We start from the raw sequence: 26291 nt of genomic DNA, 5'->3' as shown, positions 1-26291 counted from the left end.
GAACAGGGAAGTCCACTGTCTTACTGTTGTTACTACATGTACATAGAAAATAGGAAAGACTAGAGGTCACCAAGATCATTTCTTGAGGGAGGTGAGACAAACTGACTCCTGCATATCTTAATTCAGCTTATTGTCTCAAAATAAGTCCTGAGAACAAACTCTCAGAGGAGATCAGAAAGGCAAAATGATAATTATGTTAGATTTAAGTGTTCAGAATTAGACACATTTTTATAAATAAAAGTTCTTTCTCTATATGTGTATAAATGAGTATGTATTTGGCTGGGCAGCATGCTAAACAGGTCTTGGTGCCATGTAAACACTGTCTAGCAACAGCTGAAACACTGGCATATTATTGATGCTGTTTTGGTCACAAATCCAGCGCATAACACCATACAAGTTTTTTATGAATAAAATGAGCTCCAGCCCAGCCAAAGCCAGTACAATCTCTACCCCTTATTCCATACCATTTACATAATGCTTAGGTCACACACTATCCAATACATCCTTATTAACCACCACCCACCTTCCCACCTTTGATATAAACACAGATATCATTCCCTTAGCCTACGTGCCTGCAACATGGCCATAAAATACCCATTGAGTCCATCAATGGGGTCTATCTGTTATGGTGGTCACTCAGGACAGGGGAGGCAGTGTGTGGTGTGGAGCTACTGGGCACCAAAGCCAGCTCAGGCTGGGTCACTGCTGCAGTTCCATGGCTTCTTGTGAGACTTGCCCTCTGTTGTTTCAAGCATTTCCTGCTACACTACTTCCTGTAACAAGCAACTCAGATCACACATTACAATAATTTAATGGTATATCCATCCACTACAGTCCCTTTGGGCCAGGTTATAGGATTTTACTTTGCAAATAAGTCCTATCCTTGCCTAGCCTGGCTGGTGGTGAGACATTCCTGATATACTACTTCCTATAACATGCAATTCAACCATGGGTTACTGCAGTTTATAGGGATAGACATGAAAATCTTCACACCTTATCCCTTTGGACCTGGCCATAGGCTTGAACATTGAACTCCTCCCTTTGCCCTGGTTTGGCATGGTATTATCTACAGGATGCAGTCCCTTTTTGGTGTACCTGCTGGGATGTAGGCCTGCCTGTGGTGTACCTCCTCTGGTGTGGTCTTATCCATGAGGCACAGTCCCTTCAGAATTGTACCTGCTCTGTTGTGGCCTGTTCTGGTCACAAATCCAAAACATAGCACCATATGAGCTACTATGAAGAAAATTAACTCCATTCCAGGCAAAACCAGTAGACTCCTTCTCTGATTAAATGACTGGCTTGATAAACAAGGGAAGAGCAGTGGATATTTATAGTCTGCCTTCACTTCAATAAGGCTTTCAATACTGTCTCCCACAGAATCCTCATCAACATGTTGTTGCAGCATGGGCTGAATGAGCAGACAGTGAAGTGAATGGAAATGTGAGCCAGGCTCTTCTCAGTGGTGCCCAGTGCCAGGAAAAGAGGCAGTGGGGACAGACTGAAACACAGGAGGTTCCCTCTGAACATCAGGAAACACTTCTTTACTTGTGAGGGTGACTAAGCATTGGCACAGGTTGTCCAGAGATGTTGTGGCATCTTAGAGATACTCAAAAGCCGTCTGGACATGGTCCTGGGCAGCACAGGTGGCCCTGCTTGAGCAGCGAGAGTTCATGAGGTGGTCTCCAGCAGTCCCTGCCCACCTCAACCGTTCTGTGACTCCAGTCCGTCTTGCAAAGGACAGAACTGAAACATATTCACCAGGCTACATGAATATGCTGTTCCCATCCTATCATTCCACAATTTCCCAGTTATTAAGTATTTGACTTTACAAACGATGAGCACAACATTTGAGAGTATCTCACCTTGGAGAAATTTTAAGACATTTCTATTTCTTCAAGTAGAAATCTCATGCTGGATTTGCTCTTTCCCATGTGGACCTATAATAGCATAAAACCAATTTTCAAAGGCCTACCATCATACTTCCAGAATACAAAATATTGCTGGAAAGGAACCACATTCTTCTAGGATGTGGGATATTGTTTATTGCTTATACTGAAAAAGGTAATAAAAAATATTCAGGTCAAACTGAACATGCAGAACCAACATTCTTACATCTTCTCTCTGCTGCCATGTATTAGCTGAATGAGAGAAGAGCAGTGCCTTTCGTGTAGTTTGACTTTAGTATGTATTGGGTGTCTAGGTCCAGGAGTTGGCAATTTCTGTATGATGCCGAAGTGTGCAAAGGCTAGGACAAGCTGGGAAGCAGCTCTGCTGACAAGAACCTTAGGATGCTGCTGGACAAGAAGTGGAGTCTGCTTTGAGCTTACATTTGCACCTAAAATTTTCTATGAGCCTACGGGCGTATGCAGTTTTAGGGTGCATTCTACAATCCGTATTCTGAGATCATAAAAAAGTTGTAGATGACATATGCTATATATAATACAATAAAGACATTAATAACATCAAGAAATGGGCCTCACTATATGACGTTGAGCTGTTACTTGAAAAAAAGCACCTTTATGACTCTCTCATGGCATAACGTGCTTAATCAGATTGCCTTGGTCTTGGAAAGCCAAGTTTACAACTATATACAGTGTGACAGTGCATATTCAATAGCTTGGTCCTAATTTACCTTTTTTCCCCTACAGAGTCTTCTTCCAGAGCACAGCTCTCCGCAGCTCCTTATCTCAGCAGCAAACAAGGAACTATAATAGATTTATTCCCTAGGATGTAAGATAAAGAAACAGAAGAAAATAATTGTCTTAAGGTAGAATGCCACAGCAAGGAGGTGTGGACACTGGTGTGGGACTGGAGGAAGAGGCAGCAGAGCAAGCGCAGCAGCTGGGGGACCTGGTCTGCAGGGTCAGCAGCGAGTCCTACAGCGAGTCCCTGGGTTGGGTCCGTGTTGGAGTAGGGAAGAGATCTCCAGACACACACGCGACCAGGCAGAGAAATGACAAGTGCTTCCGCTACCATGCCAGCTCTCTTCAGTATGTTTAGTGGCACAGATCTGTCCTCCAGGCTGTAAATATTTGGGGTAAGGCATCTGTGGTCTCTCCATCTGTATAATACCTGGCAGTGTTCAGTGATGGAGCTGCTGCCCAAAGCTGTGCAGTTGTTAAACAAACCTGCTACAGCTGTATTTGCAAAGCGAAAATTTACTGATGGCACTGCTAGAATGAAATAGGGTGAGACGGGTGGACCTTAACAGAGAGAGCATTTGGAGTCTGCACTTTATTTGATCTTTCTCTTGATTTTCTTTTAGCACCACGTCTTTCTAGGAGCTATTTTTTTTTTCCCTATTGTACTTAAGGCTCTGGTCTATCACTCTGACCAGGTGTCAAGCAGGTGCTGCTCAAATTCACAGCAGGTTTGCAGTCCTGGCACACTACAGCTCAATCTTAGCATAGTGTGTATAGCCTATATAAATACATAGAGTTCAGAGACAAGGAAATTCAGGAAAAAGGTGGGGACTAGCACCTGCATCTGTATTGATTAGCCCAAGGCATTGTGTATTATCAGTCAAGCAAGTGTCTGAAAGGTGCTAAGCAAGCTGAGATCACTTGACAGCTTCTCTAGCCTCATCTGCTCTTTTCAAGATGATATGAAAGCCATCAGATAGAAGAAAAGTCTATGTCAGAGAAGACAGGCATGTGTTCATGTCAGCTCTGTCTACCCTTTGTTCTCAGCGGGTTGGTGGCCTCACGTGTGTGCAGGCACCATGAACTGATGGTCGCCTCGTCAGCCTGTGATGCAAACACACGGTTGCAGAGGCAGTGATGTGAAGCTCTTGTTTGGCTTACATTTTATTAAAAGATATTAAAAAAAAAATCAGCAAGCATCAAGTGAATGTGACAGCCAATGGAATGTGACTACTTATCATCAGTGATTTGTCTTAGTAGAGGTCCTTGTGACTCAACAGCATCTGCTGATAAATATTGCCCAGGGTGTTATGTGGGGAATGAAGGAGGGCACTGGTGTCCCACCATGGCTGCCACAGCCTGGGCTGTGCCTGCTCATGTGCCACAGCCAGACCCCCCAGGAAAAGCTAGGTGCACTGTAGGGGCCCCAGTAGTGGAAACGGAAGGGATTTTATAGATTAACTCCACAAAGGACACAACTGCACGGCTTTCATGCAATGCAGGCAGACAGAGGCACAGCAAAGTGAGTTTCCAAGGGTACAAGAAGAGTCACTAAACACAGGGTGCTGGGAGCGTGGGATGTGTGAGAAGCGCAGGTGGCTCTGGCCATGGGCCAGGTGAGCACATGGGACTTTGCAGGGTGCAGCTGAGTTTGCTCTGATTATTTCATCAGGGAGTGGAGGCTGTGGCACCTGATGCGTTCATCCCATGAGAGGGTGGGATGGCCTTGAACCCAGGAGAGAATAAAAGGGTGATTATCAGCACTCTGGGGGCTTTTTTGTGTCAGTTTGTTTTGAGGGATTGGCAGGGAGGAGGGCTTTATGGCAGGGGATAATTGGGGCAGGGGACAACAAGCTGGCCGTTGGCAATGTGGGATGGCTGTGGAGGTGTCCCTTGGTAAGAAGCTGCCAGGATCAGGGCTTCTGCTTTAGGCTTGATACTAAGATGTCTCTGATGTCCAGCAAGCCATGGAAAGCCTGGAGCAGGTAGGAGTAGCACAACCACAATGAACAGGGGTGGCAGATCAGACTGCCTCCAGTGCCTGAGGAGGACAGGAATTAAGGTATTAAGGGAAGGGGTGAAGGTACACCTAACAGGTGTAGTGGAGCTCCTGAACCTGGAAGGAGGAGGATGAATTTAGTCGTGAAACATTTTTCTTTTTTTAATTAAAAAAAGCCTACTCACCTAATGTTGAGCTCTGAAAACATCCAAGAGCTAACCAGCACTGACAGCTTTATGAAACCACAGCTCAGTTTACACTGCAAGACAATTACCAAACTTCTAGGACTTGCTGCCACGGGAGGTGAAGAGATACAGCATCAAGAGGTTCAAAAAGGGGCCAGACAACTTTGTGATCAATGAATGCATCTCCCCAGATACTGTGGATGGACCTTATATGTGGCCAGGCTTGTGCATGTGCCATAAGGAGGACCTCCAATGTCCACTGCACTCTGATGGGCTGCTGATGTGAGCGGGGCATTTTTGTATGTTTCAAAGGGGACTCCTAAAGATGCTTTTAGCTTTAATGAGAAAAATGTCAAAGCAGATTGTATGTGAGCCCAGTTAGTCCTGTACCTTTTCAGGTCAAAGCAAAGCCCTGTCTGGACTCATAGTAGTAATCTCTGACAGCAGTTGACAGCAGACACTGTTCTACTTGGTTCTGGCAAACTCCTTTCAGTAAGTTTATGCATAGTAAGTGTGATACCTGAGCTCTGATTTGGGAATCCTGCTGTTCTTGTGATGAATCGCTGGGAGTGTGTCGTCTTAGATTTAGAGCTACATATTGTAATGGGAGCCTGTGAATGCACAAGGCAAGTTCTTGTCGATGGAGCTGAACATGGATCATCTACATAGTGAACTGTAAGTTGTTGCATAAACTTGTGCTTCTAGCTGCTTTCTGTAGATGTCAATTAAACCCTAGAAATCTAATTGTGCATTAAAAGAGCTGTATTGCTGTACCAATAATTAATTCCAAATGCATTAGCAGGCTTAGAGAAGGGTGTCTGTAGAAGCAAGTAGAAATCCAACAGCAGTACTGTCTTGAAATTTTCTCTAAAAATGAGAAAGAGTTGTCATGGCCACTTGTTCCGTGGGCTGTAATATTTGCAACGACCATAAATCGACTAATTGTTGTCTTTCTGATCTGAGAAAAGGTAAACTAGGTAATGCTCCTAAGCAAATACAGGTAGCTACCTTTAGTGTTGGAAATAACAATACAGACTTCCTTCTTAAATCCTCTGGTTCCTTTTTTCCTTTTTGTAATGTGTATAACAACATGACAGTCATAAAGTGGCATGGCACTTAAAGAACCATTTAAATCCCTTGTCTACTTCTTGGTTATATTAAATAAGATAAATTAATGGCAGCTTCACTACTTGTAATTCCTGTAACTGCTCTGAATTAGCTCATGAACTATAATTATCAATTCTCAGGACAGCCTTGAGGAACACGGAAATACAGTGTGTAGCATATGAAATATTTGAACATGCCTCGACAGTTTCTTGCAGATATTGTAGAACTTATATGTTTCTTTAATGTTAATTTGCATACACATAACAAACATAGTATTTTCTTTATTTGAAATAAAAAAGTTCCTTGGGCTTCAACTGAGCTATATTTTCAGCTCACTTCTTGTGTAAGTCCATGGTATATTCGGTGGAGCTTGTAATACATAGGGGGACATCAGGAAAACTTTCATGTTTTCTTGACATTTCACCACAAATGTGTTAAAGCAAGTACAAAAGCTGTCCCTTCCCTCCCTGCTGATGCCCTCACATTAGATATGATGGCGTGGAGTAGCATATGGGGTAGCAGGCTGCCAAATGCCCATACCTGATATTCTGTAGGACTGCCGAAACACTGTAACTCATTATGTGCTGGTACGTTGCACTGACCCTGTGGAGTTGCAATGAATCCATCGTTCTTTCATTACTTTTGGGTCCAACGGAGAATAAGGCTTCTTGAGCTAGAGAAATGACACCTTTAATTTAGGTGACATCTAGGGACGTATTGAGGCTATCTAGTGATAATCTCTCTAAACTGTCAAAAACATTTAATTGCTTAAAGTACCTTACATTATTGAAATCAAACTACAGATTGTAGAGCAGAAGTAACAAGGAAAGGCAGGTGATCTCTGATGAGCACTAGTACAGAAAGTCCTTATACTTACCCTCTGCTTTCCCATATTGCTAGATTTTGTGCTTCTTGTAAAACACTTTTTTTTTTTTTTAACAAGAACAGACTAAACCGAAGGAAAGGTTTTTTTTGTTCGTTTTTTTCAGGATTTTCACAGCAAGGGTGGACTGCTGGACAAGACACCCATCACTTATTTACATGATCCAAACCCTTTAAAAGCACAAAGTTGCATACAACAGCAGTATCAATTTCTTATTGTACATGGTGTTTAAACACGTACAGCACCAGATGCAGCCTACGGCTTGGAGTATGTTCTAACTTGCAAAAAACAAGTGATGAATAATGTGGAAAACATGCTAATATCAGAGTCAAACTATCATGAAATGCTCTGTATGGGTGTATATATATAAATAGAGAAGCAAGTTACTCCCTTTGAGTATAAAGTTTCTCAAACTTTATGGCTTTAGTATTCTATGCTTACAAACATACTAAATAAAAAAAATCAAACACTTGACACAAGAAGAATCTTTTACTTAAATGATTAACAGCGTATAATGTTGCCTAATCAACCAAATCACACTTCAAATACAAGAGAACTGATTTCTCCTTCCATCTACATCAGGAGCAAAATTTCTTCCAGCTTCGATGGAAGTGATACTTGTTCCTCAATCTTTAAATCACATCCAGGCAGTGAAGCTATTTCTTGCATGCTTTCTAGCATCGATGGCAATGCAATCAACTTGAGAGCAGCCACTTACTAGTTCTTTCAGTGCAGCATATAATGACAGTCAACAGGTCCTCCAAAAAGGGACGAACAGAGCTGCCAGAAAAAAGAAAAAAAGGATTTGAAAAGAATCGTTCTATCACTTGGTGGAAAAAAAAAATCATGCTTCCTAGATTTGTTAACCTGCAAGACATTTCATACTGGGTCAAATGTATTGGGTCTGTATGAAAGAAACATGCTGTTTGTGTTTCTCAGCCCTACCTACTCCCATCCAGAGGCTGTCCTGCAAGGAGCAGGAGGGAAGGTCAGCTCGAGCAGTCTGGACCACGTATGCAGGCACTTGGCACCTCTGGTGGCAGCCTTGGCAATGGTCTCTACCTACTACTGTACAAGATTCCTGAAATACTGATATAGGGCAAAAATCGTAGTACAGATCCTCTGGAGAAAAACAAAACAAAACAAAACCTTAGCTGCAAGTTACTGGTTGTAATGGTTTTTCATTTATTTATTCATTTGGGGGGGTGTCTCTCTATATAGAAAAGCGTCTTTGGGAAGGAAAAATACTATTCCAGAACCCCAGTGCTATTAGGGTGAGAGATAAAATGTTGGGGAAAACAAGGGAGAATTTGCTACAAGTGCCACTTGAGATTTTGTGTATGGCAGTGGATGTTAGTGAAAGAGGTCAGAACCGTGAAATAGCATGATCTTCCTAGGAGTGCTACTGCTTTATTTCTTGTAGCCTGCAGTGCAGACATAGCAAGCAATTTGAAAGACTGACTGGCAGTGAGAATTGTAGGGATGAGGGCAAAAGGAGACAAGGAATATTTAGTGTTCCAACCCTCCTGCCCACCTCCAAGTTAATTCAGTGTGGGCTTTTCTTGATCAAAGTTCCCACCCCACAATATATTGTAATTTATGTGTTTGAGGCATACAATAATGCTGAGCTAATGTGGTTTTGTACTTAAGTAAACATGTTTTCAGAGTTACTAATGCATGACAGAAAGTGCTGGGTCGAAGTCTCTCCTGAATTAGGAGAAGAAAGAAAAACAGATATATAAAAGGAGCAGCATGCCTGACTGAGTAATGCTGCATCAGAAAGTCTGCAAGTCAGTATCCTACTCTTTGATAAGGAACTATTTTTAATAACTCTTGGGCTGAGAACGAAACATTCCATTTCACCTGGGATCTTCTGCAGAGCATGCAACTACTGCTTTTGATTTTTTTAGTCTGTTTCTTAGAATGTTGAAAGACATATTCTATCTCAGGTCTTAGGACTGTAAGACACAAATATCCCCAAAGGGTTTCAAATTAAAAAAAATAATCAAAAAGTTTACCCTAGTTGGCAATGAAAGAATAAGCAGACGTGCTGTCATGGGTAGGATGTAGATTAAATAATACTTTTATATCTAGTGGAGTCTCAGCATTTTTTTATCTGACTACCATGCAACTGAGTTATACATCATTAAACTAAAAAGACATGTTACTTCTCATTTTAAAAGGTCCTTTCATAAGATTTCTTTGGAGATCTACTTGGGTAGGGGAGTACATCTGCATACATGGGAGCACAGACACAAGGTCCAAGTCCTTATCACTGCTGGTGCTTTCTTACCATTCTCTTAAAATGAGATAGTGAAATAAAATACAGATATTGTTTGATGTATATTTAATGTATGTTCTAAAGGATCTCATCTGATAAACTATCATGAGAAACGGACCTTCCATAGCATTTCCTAATACAGCACATGGTTTTGATCTATAAAGTAAACCACAATAAGAAAACCACGTGTTAACAGCGTGGGAACACCAAGAAGAGAGACCTTTCTTAGTGTGTTTTGAACACGATGAGATTTCTAGATAGTCTTGCACCACTGACGTCTCTTTCATCAGTGAGATAGATACCAGAGCTTGGTCAGAGTAACAAAGACAAGTTGAACCAGGAAAATTAGAAAATGGAGCAAAGGGGAGGGTAGGAAACTTTGATATAAGCTTGTAAGTTCTATCAATATTTCATGGGTTTGTGTGAGAGGATACTATAATGATGGAGCAGTCTGAAACCAAAAGGCATGTGTATCCCACAAGTTGCAGAGTAGAAGCCCAAGTAGCAGAAGATCCTCTTTCCCAGAGTTACAAAAAACACTGAATTACAAGGATCCAGATATCCAGAACCAGACAGAAATCTTCACTACAGACAGTGCCCCAAACAAAGCACAGCTCTCTTGGTTTTGATTAATGCTGTGGTCTGTGCCAGACTCACTCCTGCAAGCATCTTCACTGGTGCAAACAGAACTACCCAAGTGAGAAAGTTTCCCTGTGGAAAGGGGGAACTCCTCGTAAGGAAGATAAATACCTGGGAGGACAGGACAAACACTGTGACTTTCTGGGTAGCACAGAGAAAAAGGGGAACTGTAATCTGCTGTCTCATAGCACAAGAGCCAGGCAGCGTAATGCAAAACATGAAGATGGGAGGTTCAAAACAAGTCAAGGAGATGCTCTGTCAGACTGTGGCCCTGTGAAATCTCTGCTGAAGGACAATATGGTTGCTTGAGTTCTGCATGCATTCAAAGGCATTAGATGATATTTTTTTACAAGCTTAAGAAATCATTCAACTTCCAAATTGCTGGGGAAAATGGAAGAGTATTTTGAAGAAGTATCACTGTATGCTCGATCTGATTTTTACATTATTCCCTAGGCTCTCACTGACAAACGCAGGATAAATGGACCTGATAAACCTTCAAAATTACCTGGTAGGCCAGTTTTCATCTTATTTTCTCCTAAATGTAATTGTGAAAACAAGTAACAGCTCACAATTTGCAGATAGAGAAGAAATGGGTGTAAAGAAAGTGTGGTGATTGGCCAAGAGAGTGTTAACTCAAGCTTCCTCCTTAACTGTATTCCTGATGCCAGCTGACAGGTAAAAATCTTGTGATGCTAGTCACTGAAAGGGTACTTCCTAAACACACGTACACTAAACACAGTCAAATCACGCAGGCAAATGGACCACAAGATTTTCCACGGCTTCAAGAGAATGAACTCAAGTAGTTTCACTACAAGAGATAGGAGTATTTCAATTCAAGCACATGCTTATATTTATTAAGGTACTTAAAATTGGGTGTGTGCTCAAGAGCTGTTACTTGAATGAGAAGTGGGCTTAAAGCATTTTCCCGAGCTGAGACTTTGCTACACTGATAGTTGGCAATACAACTGGTGAAAAGAGGAGTAAAACCTAAAATAGATGCGCGCACACACAAAAAAATGCAAAAAGAGTGTTTCTTTTTATGTCTGTCTGCTAAGCTTAGTGGGCTTTCTTGGCTAAGTCTGAGCTAAATATTACTGAAAATAGCATAGTACTGTAGTTATTTCAAAGCACTGTCTGTATTTGTTCTGTGCACTGGGTGGGCAGGAAGCTTCATTTCATAAATCACTTTCAACGAGACAGTAGGCTATAAAAAGGGAGGGTTTTTTTCCCTTTAGTGTTTTTAGTTCTGACAGTTCTGAAGTGGTACAGCCTACATACTGGGAAAAGTTCAAAAAATGTTTCTCACTGCCCTGCAGACCTTCTCTTGCACATAAGAGACCCAGGGAGTCACCAGCAGGCACCCCTGTGCTAGTTGGTCCCCCAGGTCATGCTGTGTAGACCAGTGTAAGACATTTGTCAGCAAAACTGCTAAAGCAATGTCTCTTTCCCAGCCCCATGCAAAGCCCTACACAAGAAGTTTCACTGTTTACTGTCAGCATAGGGAACCCATCTGGTCAAATAATTGTCCAGAAAAAGAAAATAGGTTAGTTTTCAGGGTAGTCATGCAGGGATGAGCAGTAGGATGAAGAGTGTGAGAAGAGGGGAGGCGTAAGCAGGCAGAAGAGCCTGCTTGATCCAGCAATTCTCCTTGAAGGTTATTTGTTAAAACTTTGTTAGATTGAGCTTTACACTCAACAAGGAGCCAACTGCAGATTAGGTTGCTCCCTGTGGTACATACTGGGAACAACAGGATTGGAGAGACTCGCAGTCATCCGCCTGCAGCAAGGGAAAAATGCTGTCTGGTACCACTCACCGAATCACAACTTCTCCCACTCACATTAAGAAAAATGGAGTTCTGCACACCAGTAACTAAAATGTGTGCCACGATTTTGGTGCTGGCTGGACAAGCAGGCTTCTAAACTACTGCAGAGAAGTAAATGTCACTGAGTGAGTGGTTTCCATCCAGGTTTGCTGTTTCTCCCCAGTGTCAGTAAAACTTCGACCAACGGGGTTTAGGAAGCTCAAGAAGTTCACAACTGCTAAATGTCAGCTGAACATTTTGTAAGGACAGCCATAGTGAGTCAGTGCCTCAAACCATCCTTTCCAGCCTCTGCTTCCGACTGTCCCCAGTGCTGAAGGCCTCAAAAAACACAACCAGCAATTCTAGCACCAGCCTTTCCCTGCGCTGCCCTTCCAACTTTTGGCACTCCGCTTTGTTTCCTGACCTAAAGGTTGCAAACAACCGGCTGGCTGCCTCCAGCCAAGCGAGTTTCACTCTCCCTGGTTCTCTGCACACATCTCCCATGTCTGCAACAAGCTCCTCTGCCAGGTCAGCACAATCCACTGCCTCCTGTCCGATGTGGGAGCCACTGCAGCCTCACTCCTCTGCATTTCGTAGGCTTAGAAACACATTCCTCAGCTAGAGCTGCTGTCTGCTCTTGCACTTCAGGGATTAAAACTGTTGCAAAGGCTGTACTCCGATCAGGGTTAACTTATTTTCCGTACTCTCCAAGAAGTCTTTATCCTCTCTTTTTAAAAGAAGTGATTTTGGTAGAAAAAGGTGTGCAAAGAGCTCTGGGACAAATAGCAGCAACCATGTAATGCTTTGTTTTAAAGCAGGGTTTAACATCCTTTTCATGCTACAGTCCCAGCCTATGAAAGGGTAAAATATGGTTGCTTAAAATAATTGTAAACACTCCTCCAGCTGAATCCAACCTGATGGAATGAATACATATGCAGAGTGTTAGTTAGGATACTGCCCATATATGAGAAGGAAAACTAATTAAAATTCATATCTGAGGCTATGTCCAAGTTACCTTGTGGATTACATGTAGGATTGCCTTTTAAAAGCACTGCAAGGTTGAAGCCTTTGCTTTAATTCTAAGAAACAATTTTTAGCACAGTTTTAGTGGGAATTTTGGAACTGGTAATTGAGACAATCCACAGTACTGCCCATACAAAAAACGTATGCCTTGTGCATTTGGGAGAGCTCTGAATTTGCAAGCAGCCATTTGCATACACCGTTTTGTGGACATTGAAACTGAAGCATCAGCCAAACATTCAACCTAAATTACTTTCATTTAGGCTGATGTAAGCAAGCCTTCTGCTTTTGCCACTTAACACATGTAAGATAACATGCAGAGAGTTCATGGCAGACTACAGCCCTCCGAGTTTAAGTTAGAGCTTTACATTTAGAACAAAGATGCATCGGAGGAATATTTAAAAATTTAAAAATTTACTCCAACCAATATTAGCAACTCTCAAGGCTCATAGGACTTCTCCATATAACTGCAACGCAAGTCCAAAACTTTTCCTTCTGCATGGTAGCACACGCTGACCTGAGCCAGTATTTTAGTGATTCCCCAGTGCGGTTGAGATTTCACCCTGTTGTATTAACTGATACTGCTTTAGAAGAGAACTTCATATGCTGGGAAGGTGCCCTTTACAGGCGGATTAAAACTCCTAATTTTCCATGGTAATTATTAAGATGAATCATGAAACTAAGACTGCCAGCTATGCTGTGTTAGACTGAAGTCTCCCATGTTCAACATTCTCTAGCTGCATTTAGCTCAGTAAGTTTGTCATTGGATTTCCATGAATTTGCTGAGTGTTGAAGTTTGCTTTTAAATTCTCTTGCAATCATGCAAACCACACAATAAGACTAACCATTGTAATTTGATTTACAGAAAATGAAAATGAGCTATCTGGAAACCAGTTTTAGTAGTGATACATTGGCTAAGTTCAGTGTGGCTCATTTTGTATCGCTTTGATCAGAAATAAAATAAAATCTTTGAAAATTAAAGCCAGAAAATGCTTGCTCCGAACCAAGACTCTGAAATGTAAAAGTATTGGTTCAAGCTGAGTGATAAATGGCAGAAGTTTTCTGTTTTCCACAATGGTGTGAACAGCTCAAGTGTTGTTGCTATTGTTACATATTTACAGCTGAAATCTGCTATATATATCGCATTTCAAAAAATAGAACACTCTCTCAGACAACAACATTTCAGCTCTCCTCTCTCTTAAACCTGGATCTCAGGCCCCAAAGGAATATATGCAAGACAGCAGATAAATCACACTTTACATAATAAGTGTATGCCATAACCTTGATGAGTGGGGTGTAAAGCTATTTTTCACTACTCTCTCCAACATGCTTGAAAAATGGATTTAAATTTTGAATTTCCATGCATCTGTAAAGTCATTTATCATACCACACAAAGCTGTCCCATTTTAAGATCTGGTGTACCATATTCTGTTTGAACTCAGATTGGAGGTGATCAGGTAACTGTTTTCTTATAACCCAAATTACCTGGAAAATGTTGCAGTCTGGAAAATGCACTCTTTATCTTTGGCATGTTCCAAGAGACTTCTTCAGAATTAGTGTGAATTGCACAACTCTACTAAAGACTTTTAAAATAGCACCAGGGAAAGTCATTTGCTGAGCACATCTGGCAAGGCACATCAGTCTGAGATGGTGTTTCTCAAATGTTCTTGAGCAGCAGCTTTTGTTGGCCAAATTACCTGTACTTCAAAAATAAAAAGTAGATCAAAGAGCTGACAGTGAGGGAGCCATAAATCCCCTCCCATCCCTGATTCACCAGCAGCAGTTGTACCTGTAATATATGTATTATTTTTAGCAAGAGAGCCTGTAGGCCAGGGTGCTGTCGTGAGCTGCTGCTGTGCATCCCACGAGGGAGAGAAACGTTTAAGGCTAGGCTGGATGGGGCTTTGAGCAACCTGATCTAGTTGGAACCAGATAATCTTTAACGTCCCTTCCAACCCAAACCATTCTATGATCCTGTTAGGGCTTAGCTCAGACAGCTGGAGACCTAGACTGAGGCTGGAAGTCTATAGGCAGATACAAACTAAGCAAGAGAATAAACTAGGAAACTGGAAACTAGGCCAAAGTTCTGTAAAGAACTAGTGTGGAAGGTGAAGCTGGGGCCTCCCAAGTGAAGGATGCTATAGGATCACAAAGCGAGGTAGCAGGAGAGACCAGCTCTGAATGCTGAAGTGTGTGGCATGGGCAGGTTCCACCCTGGAAACATGATTTAAGTCCCTCAACAGGATGAAACATCGTCCAGCAGGGAAAGGTCAAGAGGATTACAGCTTCTCTCACATATCCTCTGCCCAGGAAAGCCCTAAGGAAGCAGTCTTCCTTTTTATGAGAAACTATGAAACGATGTAATGGAAGCAATTTGAGGGGAGAAATACCTAGGAAGTGGCTTAAAGAAAAATACCACCTCTCCCATGCAGACTGCCAAAGAAGTATGTTTACAAGCTGTGTGCTGATCTCCCCTCCAGCTTAGCTGGGTGGAAGAAGATGACCAGGCCGAACACAGTAAGAGGAGATGCAATATGTTACAGTCCGTATCGTATGTTTGGGCAAGATTGATTAGATGAGGCAGGCAGGAAGGTGATGTGGCTGGCTGGTGTGTCTTGACCATTTTAAAATCAGTTTTACAGCTACTTTTTCCAATTTCTAGAATTGTTTGAACTATGTATGTGTGTTATAATTTTCCCATTGAAAGTGCTCAGGACCTAAGAGAAAGGGCCTCTTAAATCTACATAACTCATTTTGCAAATGCAGGATTGGTCTATAAATATGCAAGCTTCAAGTCCATTGTGAATAATTCCTTGTTTTTGAACCTGCTGAGCCAGAATCCCCATTCATGATACTTAGCCTGACATTTCATACATCTCATTAAGTGTCTTCCTAGGTATGCACGACAAAATCACTCCATTTTAATCTGAACCCAATTTAAGTTACTGAGTAGCTAAATACAATTAATCAAACAATACCTCTCCCTCTAAATGATGTCATTAACCACGCATCCCTGATCGCCTACATCTTTCTTCCTAACAAGAGAGTCCTATTTCAAGACACATATTTACGCATTAACTCACATCTCTGTCAAAAATAAACTTATGCTAACCAAGCTTTTCAAAACTACCTCTAGGACTTGGGGCTTACTTCTAAGTAATTTCTAATGGGATTTTGGAGCCAAATCCTACAGAGAGCTTAAGGAGAAATCTCTATCTTACTTGTTCATTCCTTTTTTTTTTTTTTCCTATTGAACTGAATGACCAACAAGTTTTTAATGTGTTTCACAGCTTAGCTTGTTCATCTTGTTCATTTTCTGATAAAGTAGAGAATCAGCATTTCTCTTTCTTCTGAGGCATAGCAGTGTCCTAAGTAGGGCTAAGTGCTCGTTAGGATGAGCAGATGATAACCTAGCTGCCTGCTTACATTTTCTCACAACGCAAGACAACACAGTAGCAACCTATCTGTTGTATTTTCTGCTTAAACACATGGATCCATTTTTGAAAGGGTGGAAGGAAATTTTAAAGTTGCTGGTACTCTTGGAAGTTGCTGATTCTGCTCTGGGCTACAACAGCTTATGAAAGGAGGACGACAGAGACCAGACCAGAAAAGAAAGGAAAAGGACAGGGAGGTGATGGAGAGATGGAAGAGCTGTGAGGCAATGCATTCTGTAAACTGTTTCCTCCTGTGACTTGCTGGAAGGTATAATCAGTCATCTGCTGCTCGTTTTTGTGTGTATTGTGTGTGTGATTTTTTTAACTTCCATTGTAATCCCCAAAGACTACCCTCCTGGTTTTACTTTTTTTGGTGGTGATAGTGTATGTTTGTGTAAGGGGTGTCAGGGGACTGAAATTGTGATACCAACTAGCAATTTGGGTGTGTGGGTGAAAATTAACTGTTGTAGTTGGTTATTTTATGGGCCCAAAATATGGCTGTTAAAAACCCCAACATTCACCATATGAGCTTTCTGTATCCAGACCATAAAATGTCTGGGATACATAGACGGGATCCAAGCCGACTTCCTGCCATGAAATTGTGCTTCACTAATGATCACTCCAGCCTGTTTTCTAAACTTGGAGACCTCTTGTTTTCCCCAGAGGATATTACATTGTTTGTCTTTGGGAAAAAAGTGTTTGTGTGCTACAATTATGAAGTTTATAGAACTTAAAAATTCACCCGAAATGGGACTACTACTTTACACACAGTTTAGCTAGGGTAGAAAAAAAAAACACAAAACCAACCAAACAAAAAAACCCTACACTCAAAAGCTGCAACAAGGCACAAAGGTAATGGATCTTTTTAAAAGCTAGTTCTCTATCAAAAACTATATTTACACTAAATGCTGGCAGTTCTTTTCTAGATAGAGTTCATTTTTCTTCTCCCTCACACTCCCTTTATTCCTCTCTCAAGTGCACCATTTCCTTAGCATCCCCAAACACTGCTTTCCTCATAAAATTTTTAGATAGATGCTACTTTTTATATTAGGATACTACATTTTTGTATTAAATAGGGCAACCTTCTGTTCAGTGAACCTCTATGGAGAGGCTTCTGAAACTGTACCTCCACTGTCTGATGGCTTGCAACACAAAGACCTCAGTTAAGAGTCCTCATGCAATATGTAAAAAGACACTATTAAAAAATAAATAAACTACAAATGCACATTCCTTCCCTCACATCTCAAAGTATAGTGAGAAAGGGCTTTCTATGTTTCATCATCACCCTGGCTAGTTTCTCTGAGCTGCCTCTCAAGAGGATAGTTGTTTTAGGTACATGTGCCTAGGAGATTGTAGGAGATAGAGTGAGAAGAGGGAATCACCAGGGAAATAAACAGGTACCTCTAAGCTGTCATTACTGGTGTTTTAGGCACTGCCTGCCAGTGCTACCTAAAGGCTAAACAATCTTTTAATCATTTTGATTAATCAGGATATTTTTCTAGAAAGAGAAGGAAACACTCCTATATTTAGAATTCAGCTTCGTTATGGTTTTGAGGATACAATATGGAATTTTTGGGTTTCTTTTGAAGGTAAAAGTAGTGTAATCAATGCCATGTATGCTTATATATGACATACTGAATATTGCAATGCAATGCAGTCAACATAGATGTCAGCAGCCACAGTGCATGAACTGCAGAAAGCAAAGGCTCTTAATGCTGTTCACATATTTTAATGTCATTATTTGAAATTGCATTGGCTTTCACGCAGGTGTGTAACTGGCAGCTTCATGCACAAGGGTCTGTAAAACACTGTCCTGGTGTTCCTGATAGTTCCCCACTTCCCAGGCTGCTCACACTTGGGGAATAAAAATGTTTTCCAGCAACATATAATTCAGAGTAGTTTACACTGGATTTTTAATTTGGTCACTCCCTCTACTGGAGACTTTGTGCCTAGGTCTTATTCAGATGGTAATCACATTATCGATTAATTAATCCTCATATTTACATATATATATATAAATAATAATTTCTCTAAAAAACAACAAAGCTATTTATTTTTTGTTGTTGTTTTTTCCAGAGTGCAAGCTGTGCAGAGCTGTATGTGCAGTGAAACACACAGCATAATTGCCTGTCATGACTCTGTCCTAATATATAGTCACACAGTGAAGCAGTGAAAGATGGTCCATGCGAGTTAGAAGTCTGATGGCATGTTTTCTATAATACAGGCGTCTTTAAAACAGCACCATATTTTTAGCATCCCAGTGTCCACGTCCGGACCACACACTATCAGGATGCTAAATCCACGTAACTAACACAGTTTTTAAAGCTAATTCCCCCATCCTTTTCAGCACTGTTTCATGAGAACCTGAAAAGTGAGCAAAGGTCACTGAAGCGTATATCCCAATAGGTTCTAGCTTAAGGAGCAGAGATGATGGAGTTGCTATGAATTTCTATATCCTGTTTGGCTTTCATTGCCTAAACCTAGCAGATTGTGGGCACTGTAACCCATCTGAATTTCATTGCCTAAACCCAGCAGATTGGGAGTACTGCTTTGAAGGCTTTACTCTGCATGCATAATATTGAGTCTGGAGATGGCTCTGTGTAAATGGTAAAAGCCTAGACAAAGGGCAAGCAAATATAATTCCAGCATATTTTGCTGAGGAAGATTAATAAAATACAGTAATATCTAACTGTAAGCTCAATAAATGGTCAAGATGTACCCCAGTAAATATAAGTAATTCCTAGCATCACTAAATGCTGCTGCCTCAGTAGCAATGCTAGATTGATGCAAGAACATTTTCCTGACTTAATCTGCTATTAAAATCGGAAGACTGAGGTAATTCGTGAACAGTTTTGATGGGAAATTATTTATTCCCATAAATTCAAATCCTTTTCAATAGCTAAACTACTCAATGATAACCTGGAGTTTCTGCTGCTCTGAAGTATTTAAATTTCTGTTTCTTTAGTGGCTCTCACTACAATACTAACTATGCTCAGAAATTGCATGTCTTGAGCACTGTAAGCTTTTCTTAGCTTGATTTGGTTAAGCAAGGACTATGTTTAAGCCAGGGCCCAGCCTCTGTTAAACACGGGCATGCATTCCAAACTGTCTTGTTCTCAGATTGCCAGCGGAAATTTTCATCTCTCCTGTCTGTGTTTTCCTCTGAGCTGCCCATCACAGCTGTTATAATACAGAGCAGTTTCCAAGTGGCTGATGAATTTTTTTTTGTCTTCCCTCTGCTTCTCTCAATTTCTTCTAATGCTACATTGCCAGTCACTCTTTGAAGATACCCTGAGATCCACCACTCATCTTAGTCTCATCTTGAGTTTAGCATCATTTTGGAATTCCACTCCTTTTGAGGGATGAAACTCTTGTCTCATAATGAGCCCATTATGTGCTCCATGTGAAGACGAGGATGTTAAATTTAATGCAAATAATCTGAAGTTTGAAATTAGCAACAATTGAAGCAAAAAAAGCAAGGCTTCGTTATCAGGGATTGCTAAAGAAACCTGAAATCTATGAAGCTCAGGCTGTGTGCCACAGGCTTACGTCATGCCAGGGTAAGAGGATACTGAGATAATTAGAGTTTTGCAGCAGAAATAGAGGATTCTCACAAGCTTTGCATTTCTATTTAATTCAGTGTAAACCCGGTTGTAGAAAAACAGACAGGAAAAGATAAATCTGTACCTGGCATTGCTCTCACTGCTTTTTGTTGAGAAAGTCTCAGAAATTAGCAGTATAGGATAAGCACGTCTAAACAGCTAAGCAAGAAATACTGGGCACACTAAGTTAAAATGCAAACTCCCAAGCTGAGCATCGAGATTATGAGCTGTTCGGATTAATCATTAAGAAGTGACTGGGGAAAAGAAAGACTGAAAATGTGGAAAAAGAGTAAGCATTAGGTGGCACTGCTACTTTAAATGATGTCTAGACAAAGGGTGATGGCTTTTTATAACGCTGTTGATTAGTTTTGATTGTAACAGCCAATAACCCCAAAGTTCTGAAAGTTTCTGAGAAAAAATTGGAACCTGCTTAACATTTCTTCATAGCAAAGGGAAACCTCCCATTGCTGTCCTTGAAGATGTTTGCTCATATCTAGATACAAGAATAGGTAGTTAAAGGTGATTGAACATCAGAAGATTTTCCAATTACACTATGATTACAGCAACATCCCAGCCAAATATCCTTGTGATGAATCAGTGTGTAAAATCACAAGGTCAAGTCCAGGCCTGCTGTGCAGGTGGAGCCCTGCTGTGTGCTTACATCTAGCAGGAATTTGGCTGCTTAACGGGCTGCTTTATTGCACATTTTGTAGCTGCAAAACACATACAAGTTTTATGTTATGACACTTGAAAAAAACACCTGTACTGTTTCACACTGACTGTGGTAGCTTTAAAGAAAGCCAAGCAGGTGTTAGATAAACAGAAGAAAAGTCCTAAGTAGAAAAGTAAAACACATCACAAGCCTCAGTAACGTAGACCTGCCCCAAAATGATGCGCTAAGTCAGAAAGATAAGTAGCAGTATGTGATAACCTCATGTACCTGTCAGTCAAATTAACTCAGGTGATGTACAAACATGTCATTTGAAGTCTCCAAATTTCTCTTGGGAGTCAAAAGTTGATTTATCTGCCAGGAAGGGTCTAAAATTCTGCACAGTGTTTCACTGTCTGGGTTGAAGAACAGGGCCTGAGAGCACATGGCGTGTTCAAACACAAACCTTCCCTTCCTTCTCCCTGAAATTGTGTTGTTCTTGCATATGAAGCAAATAAGCAACCCAAGGGCTTTGACATATAAATAGAAGGTCAAGAAAAAATTTTCAAGGCATACATTTCTGCATCCTGGTTATCTGCCTTGATGCTACAGTCCCCTAACCGCCCATCTCACAGCCAATGGATCAGATGTGGGCATAAAGCTCAGCTAAAATACAAGCCGATATTGCCAATCTAGTTTCAAACAGCTACAGAACTAGGACATTTTAAGAGCTAAGAACTGGGTGTTTCCCCTCCCCCCCCCCCCCCAAACTGTTGGAAACCACCACCTGAAAAAGGAGCAAAGAGGAATTGTGAGCTATCAGGCCCAAACTCGTCTGTAAATCCCAGTAAAATAAGTTATGTACACATTTGTTTTTCCAGTCAAATGAACTTTCTAGCCTGCTACAGATTTTCATATGTACTTCCTCAATTATAAGAGTTTTCAGGCTCCCTCATCTGTTCCCAACTACATCCTGTAATTTCCAGTGCTGGATGCTACACTCTAAATCTGGTCAGCACAACTTACATGTACTTATCAGTGACTCATCCACATATTTGAAGATCTTAAGAATGAATCACATCTACATGTTTGCTGAATTCCTTCTGCTGCCTGTAAAGGAAGGCTCACACTGACGGACTGTAGAACAGAGCTAAGACAAGAGACTTTGATGTTTAGGGACTTTATACGAGTGTGTTCTCTGAAGAGAGGATTTAAGTCAGTTTATTAAATCACGCTGATTTTGTTGTCAAGCTCAGGCAGTGACACCTTAACAAAACACATCCTTCAGTTTTTTTGGGCAGTAACTGAACATGAGATATAATTAAAATGTTTGTTTTAAAATCTGGCACTTAAAATATGTTGTTGCTGCTGTTGGAATAGCTCTCTGTCAAATCAGATCAGAGGAGGAAGTGTCACTCAGCACAACAGGCCACAGTCTGTGCATATAAATTGTCTTAAATCGTCTCTTTCAAATGTCAGCTGACAAATCAAAATGAGAATAGGCTATGCAGCATAAATACCAGTTATACATTAAAGACTTAACGCAGGGCTCCTGTCTACTAATGTCTGAGAGCTCCAAATGCAGAGAAACCACACAGAGTTAATGATAATTGATATCATATGGTCTTTATCAAAGCTTCCTCAAGAAAAGCAGCTTTAGGGAAAATCCGTAAATGTGTGTCTTGACCACAGTCTACCAATCTTCTTCCGCATTGGAGCCTTTAACTAATTTGTTGGTTTAATTACTGAGGCACAGGAAAGTTTGCAAGAGTGATAATTGTGTATTCTTTGATTGCTGATCATTACATCAAGTGGTCTTTATGAATTAAAAATAAACCCCAAGTGCAATATATGAACCTGGGAAATCAGCCTGTGTCTAAATCTGGACATATAAGCCTACTACTACTGGCTGGCAGCACAAAGCGAGCAAACAACAGCGGAGTTCCAAAAACCTGTAATTGCTGTGACAGCTAACTGCAGCCTATGAAAATTTGGGATTCAAAGTGGGTCGGGCAAGATCAATGAGACAGCGGGCTCTCGTTTAAGGGGAGTTTAGGGGCTTGTTAGGTAACTTCTAACGTGCCACATACTTACATCTTTAATTGGACGGGTAGTATAGCCTACTGCACCGTCCTGAGCTAGCGCCGGAGGAATTACTAGGAGGTCAAACGGAAGAGAGAGGCAGGGGGAGGAGGAAGTGGTAATTGAAGAGACAAGAGATGATTGTGAAAGTACTTGGAGGAGCCTGTGTGTCTGGCAAGATGCAGTGGGCCAAGCTACAAACAGGAGGCAAGTCACTTACTGGAATAACCTCTTCCCTCACTTCCCTCCCAGCCTAGAGCAATGCCATCACTAACTGTCCCCAGCAGCTGCCAAAGCAGCAAAGCACAGCAGCAACTAATTGCAGCATCTACCCCGGTGTAACGTCCTGAAATACTGGCTGTATGTACATTCATGCAGTGATCAAGCATCTAATTACAGACAGCTCTGCAGAAACACCTTTGCCTTCGAGAGAGATTAACTGCGATGAAAAGATGAGAAAAAAAAAAAGCCCATAGCTGAATAGTCTTCTTTCTGTTCCGTCTCTATTTAGAGTAGGTCATCTCTGGCCTTTCCACTGTTCATAAAAAGGAGCATCTTATAAATGCTTGCATCATTCTGCAATAAAGTTTGCTCAGTGTTCACCTAGAAATGGGCCAAACTTTCAGCCATTATGCATCAGCACAACTTTTCATACGCACTATTTTAGAAAAACTGAATGTAGCCCGAAAGGTAAATTTGTAGGAAATACACTATGTAAACTGTTTTTTGTTTGTTTTTCAGTCATATCAGGAAGATAAGGAGGTGACAAGTGGTCCTGGACAGCACTATGGACATACTTGAGGAGTTCAAAATAGAGCCTGAAATGCACACAGGAAAGAGAGACCCAGTCACATAATGGCTGAGGTTGGAAGGGACCTCTGGGGGTCACCTGGTCCAACCCCCCTACTCAAGCAGAGACACCCAGAGCTGGTTGCCCAGGACCACATCCAGGTGGTTTTTGAATACCTCCAAGGAGGGAGACTCCACCGCCTCTCTGGGCAACCTGTGCCAGCGCTCCATTACCCACGCAGTAAAGAAGTGCTTCCTGATGCTCAGATGGAACCTCTTGTGTTCCAGTTTGTGCCCATTGCCTCTTGTCCTGTCACTGGGCACCACTGAAAACAGCCTCCATCCTCTTTGCAATCTTCATTTAGGTATTTGTAGGCATTGATGAGATCCCCACCTAGCCTCCCTTTCTCCAGGATGAAGTCCCAGCCCTCTCAGCCTGACCGTATAGAGAAGGTGCTCCCGACCCTGTATCATCTTGTTCTTGTTGAACATCATGAGCTTCTGCTCAGCTCACCTCTCCAGCCTGCCAAGGTCCCTCTGGATGGCAGCATGGCCTTCTGGCAACTGGGAGTACATGAAAGAGTGCCTTATATCACAGACAACTTGAAGTACAAAAACCTTAAAAACTAAAAAAGGTTGCACTGGAAATCAGCAGTGACAGAAGAATTTGGGCAGTAGCACTAGAGATGCCCAAGAGACATCAAGAGAGAAAACTGCAGTGGTTATGGTGCTGCAGGACGGCACAAGAAACTACATTCAAAGTGACATAAATCAAGAGTCTGATGATTACAGTTCATCAGAGCAAACCTTAATGAATCAAGAGTAGCATGGATCAAGGAGGGGGTTTGAGTAAGTAGAAACCACATGACTGAGCACCATCAGTTACATGGAGAGACCAACTAAATCAGGCATTGATGGTGGTACTAGATGCACTTATGAAGGTACTGTTTTTATGTCAAATGTTGAATATCTAGTCTGCCTGACTGTGAGCGGACTGTTTACCTAAGAGATCTGGCATGTTCTCACCCCACTTTTACAGCAACCCGTGTTATATCTGTTTCTTGGATTTCAAAGGATTGCTCGTGCAGATTAAACGGACTCAGTATTTTCAGCAATTCTGCTAAGTATTGTTTACTAGTGTTACCTTATACCTGAAAAAGGTTCTTTATAACTCCCCCAAGACATATTTCTGAATTATCACAACCTCAAGGGTGTGTAGTTAAGATACTTAATCTTAGTCTTCAGAATTTCTCCTCAGATCTCCATGCACCACCTTGCTCTTAAATACACACACACGTCTCTGAAGTTATTCTCACACGTAATAGTAAATTTGAGATGCTAAAGATATATATAGAGAGAATGCAGAGTTTTTTATGCAACACACCAAAATTTGACTTGAAGTATTTAGTTATTCGAAAGTATCAAAAATAAAACAGCAGCATTACAGCTAGAGCCTCTAAATTGTTTTGGATTTTTTTCCCCTACAAAAATGTGGAAGATAGAATGCATGAACACAACAGGGATTGTTACTTGAACTTTTTGATAGGTGCTTTAAGAGCAATTTCAGTTTTTAAAAAGAACATACATTTACAATTAATACAACATCTGTTTGTAATGAGTTCTTTTTTTCTGTAACATGTACCTTCAATACAGCTACAATATATCTTTATAATGCACACCATTTGCCAAGGCAGACATCACAATCATGAGGAAAGAATCTTAAAGTGTTTGTGGAGTATTTTTAGAGTTGTATTGTAAAATGCAAAGCCACAGAAGTATCATCATTATAATTCAAGTTTAAGGGCAAGAAAATTCAATATTAAGTACTTTCTTCTACAGCTATTCCAAGGCTGATGCATTGATATTCTACTGCATAAGAGTACAGACAGCATTTTAGCTAATGGGTTTTTAAAGTATGCACCGTACCTTAAAACGCTTGTACAGACCAGCTTTTTGAATGTGATCCATTCCACTCTGCAGTGCTATCACTCATGAGGCAGGAGATATTGGCAGACTGAGCCCAAGCTTGGAGATGTTGATCAGAATGAGAAAACCTGGTTACAAAAAAAAAAAAGAAAAAAGGTTTGTACTGGCATTGAACTGCTGGTCACCCTCTTTACAACACTCCTTATTACATATAATTCTATGATATCCTCTCCTGAGTGCTATTTCTAGGCTGATGAGTCCTCCTATTTAGTCACTCCTCACACAGAAGTCACGCCAGACCTCTGATTATCCCATTAACCTTCTCTCTGCTTTCTCCAGTCACCCACATTCTTTTGGGGATGAAGAGACCAGAGGTTCACACAGACCTGCATCAGATTCAGCATTACAGCGATCTCCACTTCTGAAATTTGAATTCCTCCTTTAACTGCTACTGCACTCAGCCAATGCTTTCATGGCACCATTAGTTATAATATAGATGGAAAGAGTCAGTTTAGGGCTTATCTCTGAAAGGGTAAGGATGAGAGCACTTCCTCCACTTTAGTTCCTTTGTATGTCTTGTCACATGAGTCATTTAATCACCACCTTCTTTTTCAGCCCATTGTAGTTGGTCTGTTACATTATTCCCCCATAACGCTTGCTATCATCAACACACTTTGTCACCGTATAGTTCACCTCTTCCTCCCACTCATTTCCAAGTATACTGAACACACGAAATCCTTGCACTACCTGCTGGTGATCTCTCTCCTTTCTGAAAGCCGTTTACATATTCCTACTTGATTTTTCCTGTCTTTTAATTAATTATTCACCATTTAAAGACCTTTCCTCACATTCCATAATGCCTTTAGCTGCCAAAGAAATCTATACTAACTGGGAGCCAAGGGACACATGAACAATGGGGGTTCCCTCAAAGAACTCAATAAATGTAAGACAACTTGCCTTCGCAGATGCACCACTGCCTCCTCCCAGCTACGTGATGTTTATCAAAGCATTGGCTAGATCTGGTAAACACAAACCCTCCTTATTTGTCCTGCTGTTATGTCAGTCTTCCCAGTCTGTAGACCCCGCAGCACTGCTTTCCCTATTCTAAAGGCTAGGTGACGGTGTTTTGCCTTGAATTTCTGAAATGTGGCCCTTAAATCACATTTTTGGAGTTGATGGGAAGACAAAGCTCCACTTAAATAATGATTTTGTAACAAAAACAAACAAACAAAAATAACAACAAAAAAGCAAA

The 26291-nt window shown here is 41.1% G+C and overlaps 1 protein-coding gene and 1 long non-coding RNA gene across 7 annotated transcripts in view; one reads left to right on the top strand and one right to left on the bottom strand.

Annotated features, from left to right (window-relative positions):
• Positions 1-3751: 3751 nt before the first annotated feature.
• The window catches only part of LOC310902159, a 32351-nt gene continuing 9811 nt past the window's right edge, over positions 3752-26291 (top strand). Inside the window, exons 1-2 of the long non-coding RNA XR_014586529.1 lie at positions 3752-5501; positions 10190-10244. This is a non-coding gene — a long non-coding RNA (uncharacterized lncRNA). The remainder of the gene's footprint in view (positions 5502-10189; positions 10245-26291) is intronic.
• LOC310902158 (uncharacterized protein) overlaps positions 6623-26291 on the bottom strand; it is a 34261-nt gene continuing 14592 nt past the window's right edge. For 5 of the 6 annotated variants that reach the window (XR_014586524.1, XR_014586525.1, XR_014586526.1 and 2 more), the window contains 2 exons: positions 25040-25167; positions 6623-7596 (listed from right to left, as the gene is read on the bottom strand). Coding sequence is in view for 1 of the 6 variants with exons in the window: in XM_083843203.1 (XP_083699329.1) it covers positions 25041-25167 (127 nt within the window). In the remaining 5 variants the exon portion in view is untranslated. Of the gene's footprint in view, positions 7597-25039; positions 25168-25425; positions 26014-26291 lie in introns of those variants that run through there. The other variant, XR_014586528.1, reaches the window with a different exon arrangement.

The sequence above is a fragment of the Anser anser genome (genome assembly GCF_964211835.1).
Source record: "Anser anser genome assembly, chromosome: 7".
NCBI lineage: Eukaryota > Metazoa > Chordata > Aves > Anseriformes > Anatidae > Anser > Anser anser.
Note: the sequence above shows the minus strand (reverse complement) of the source record. Positions and strands in the feature narration are given on the sequence as shown.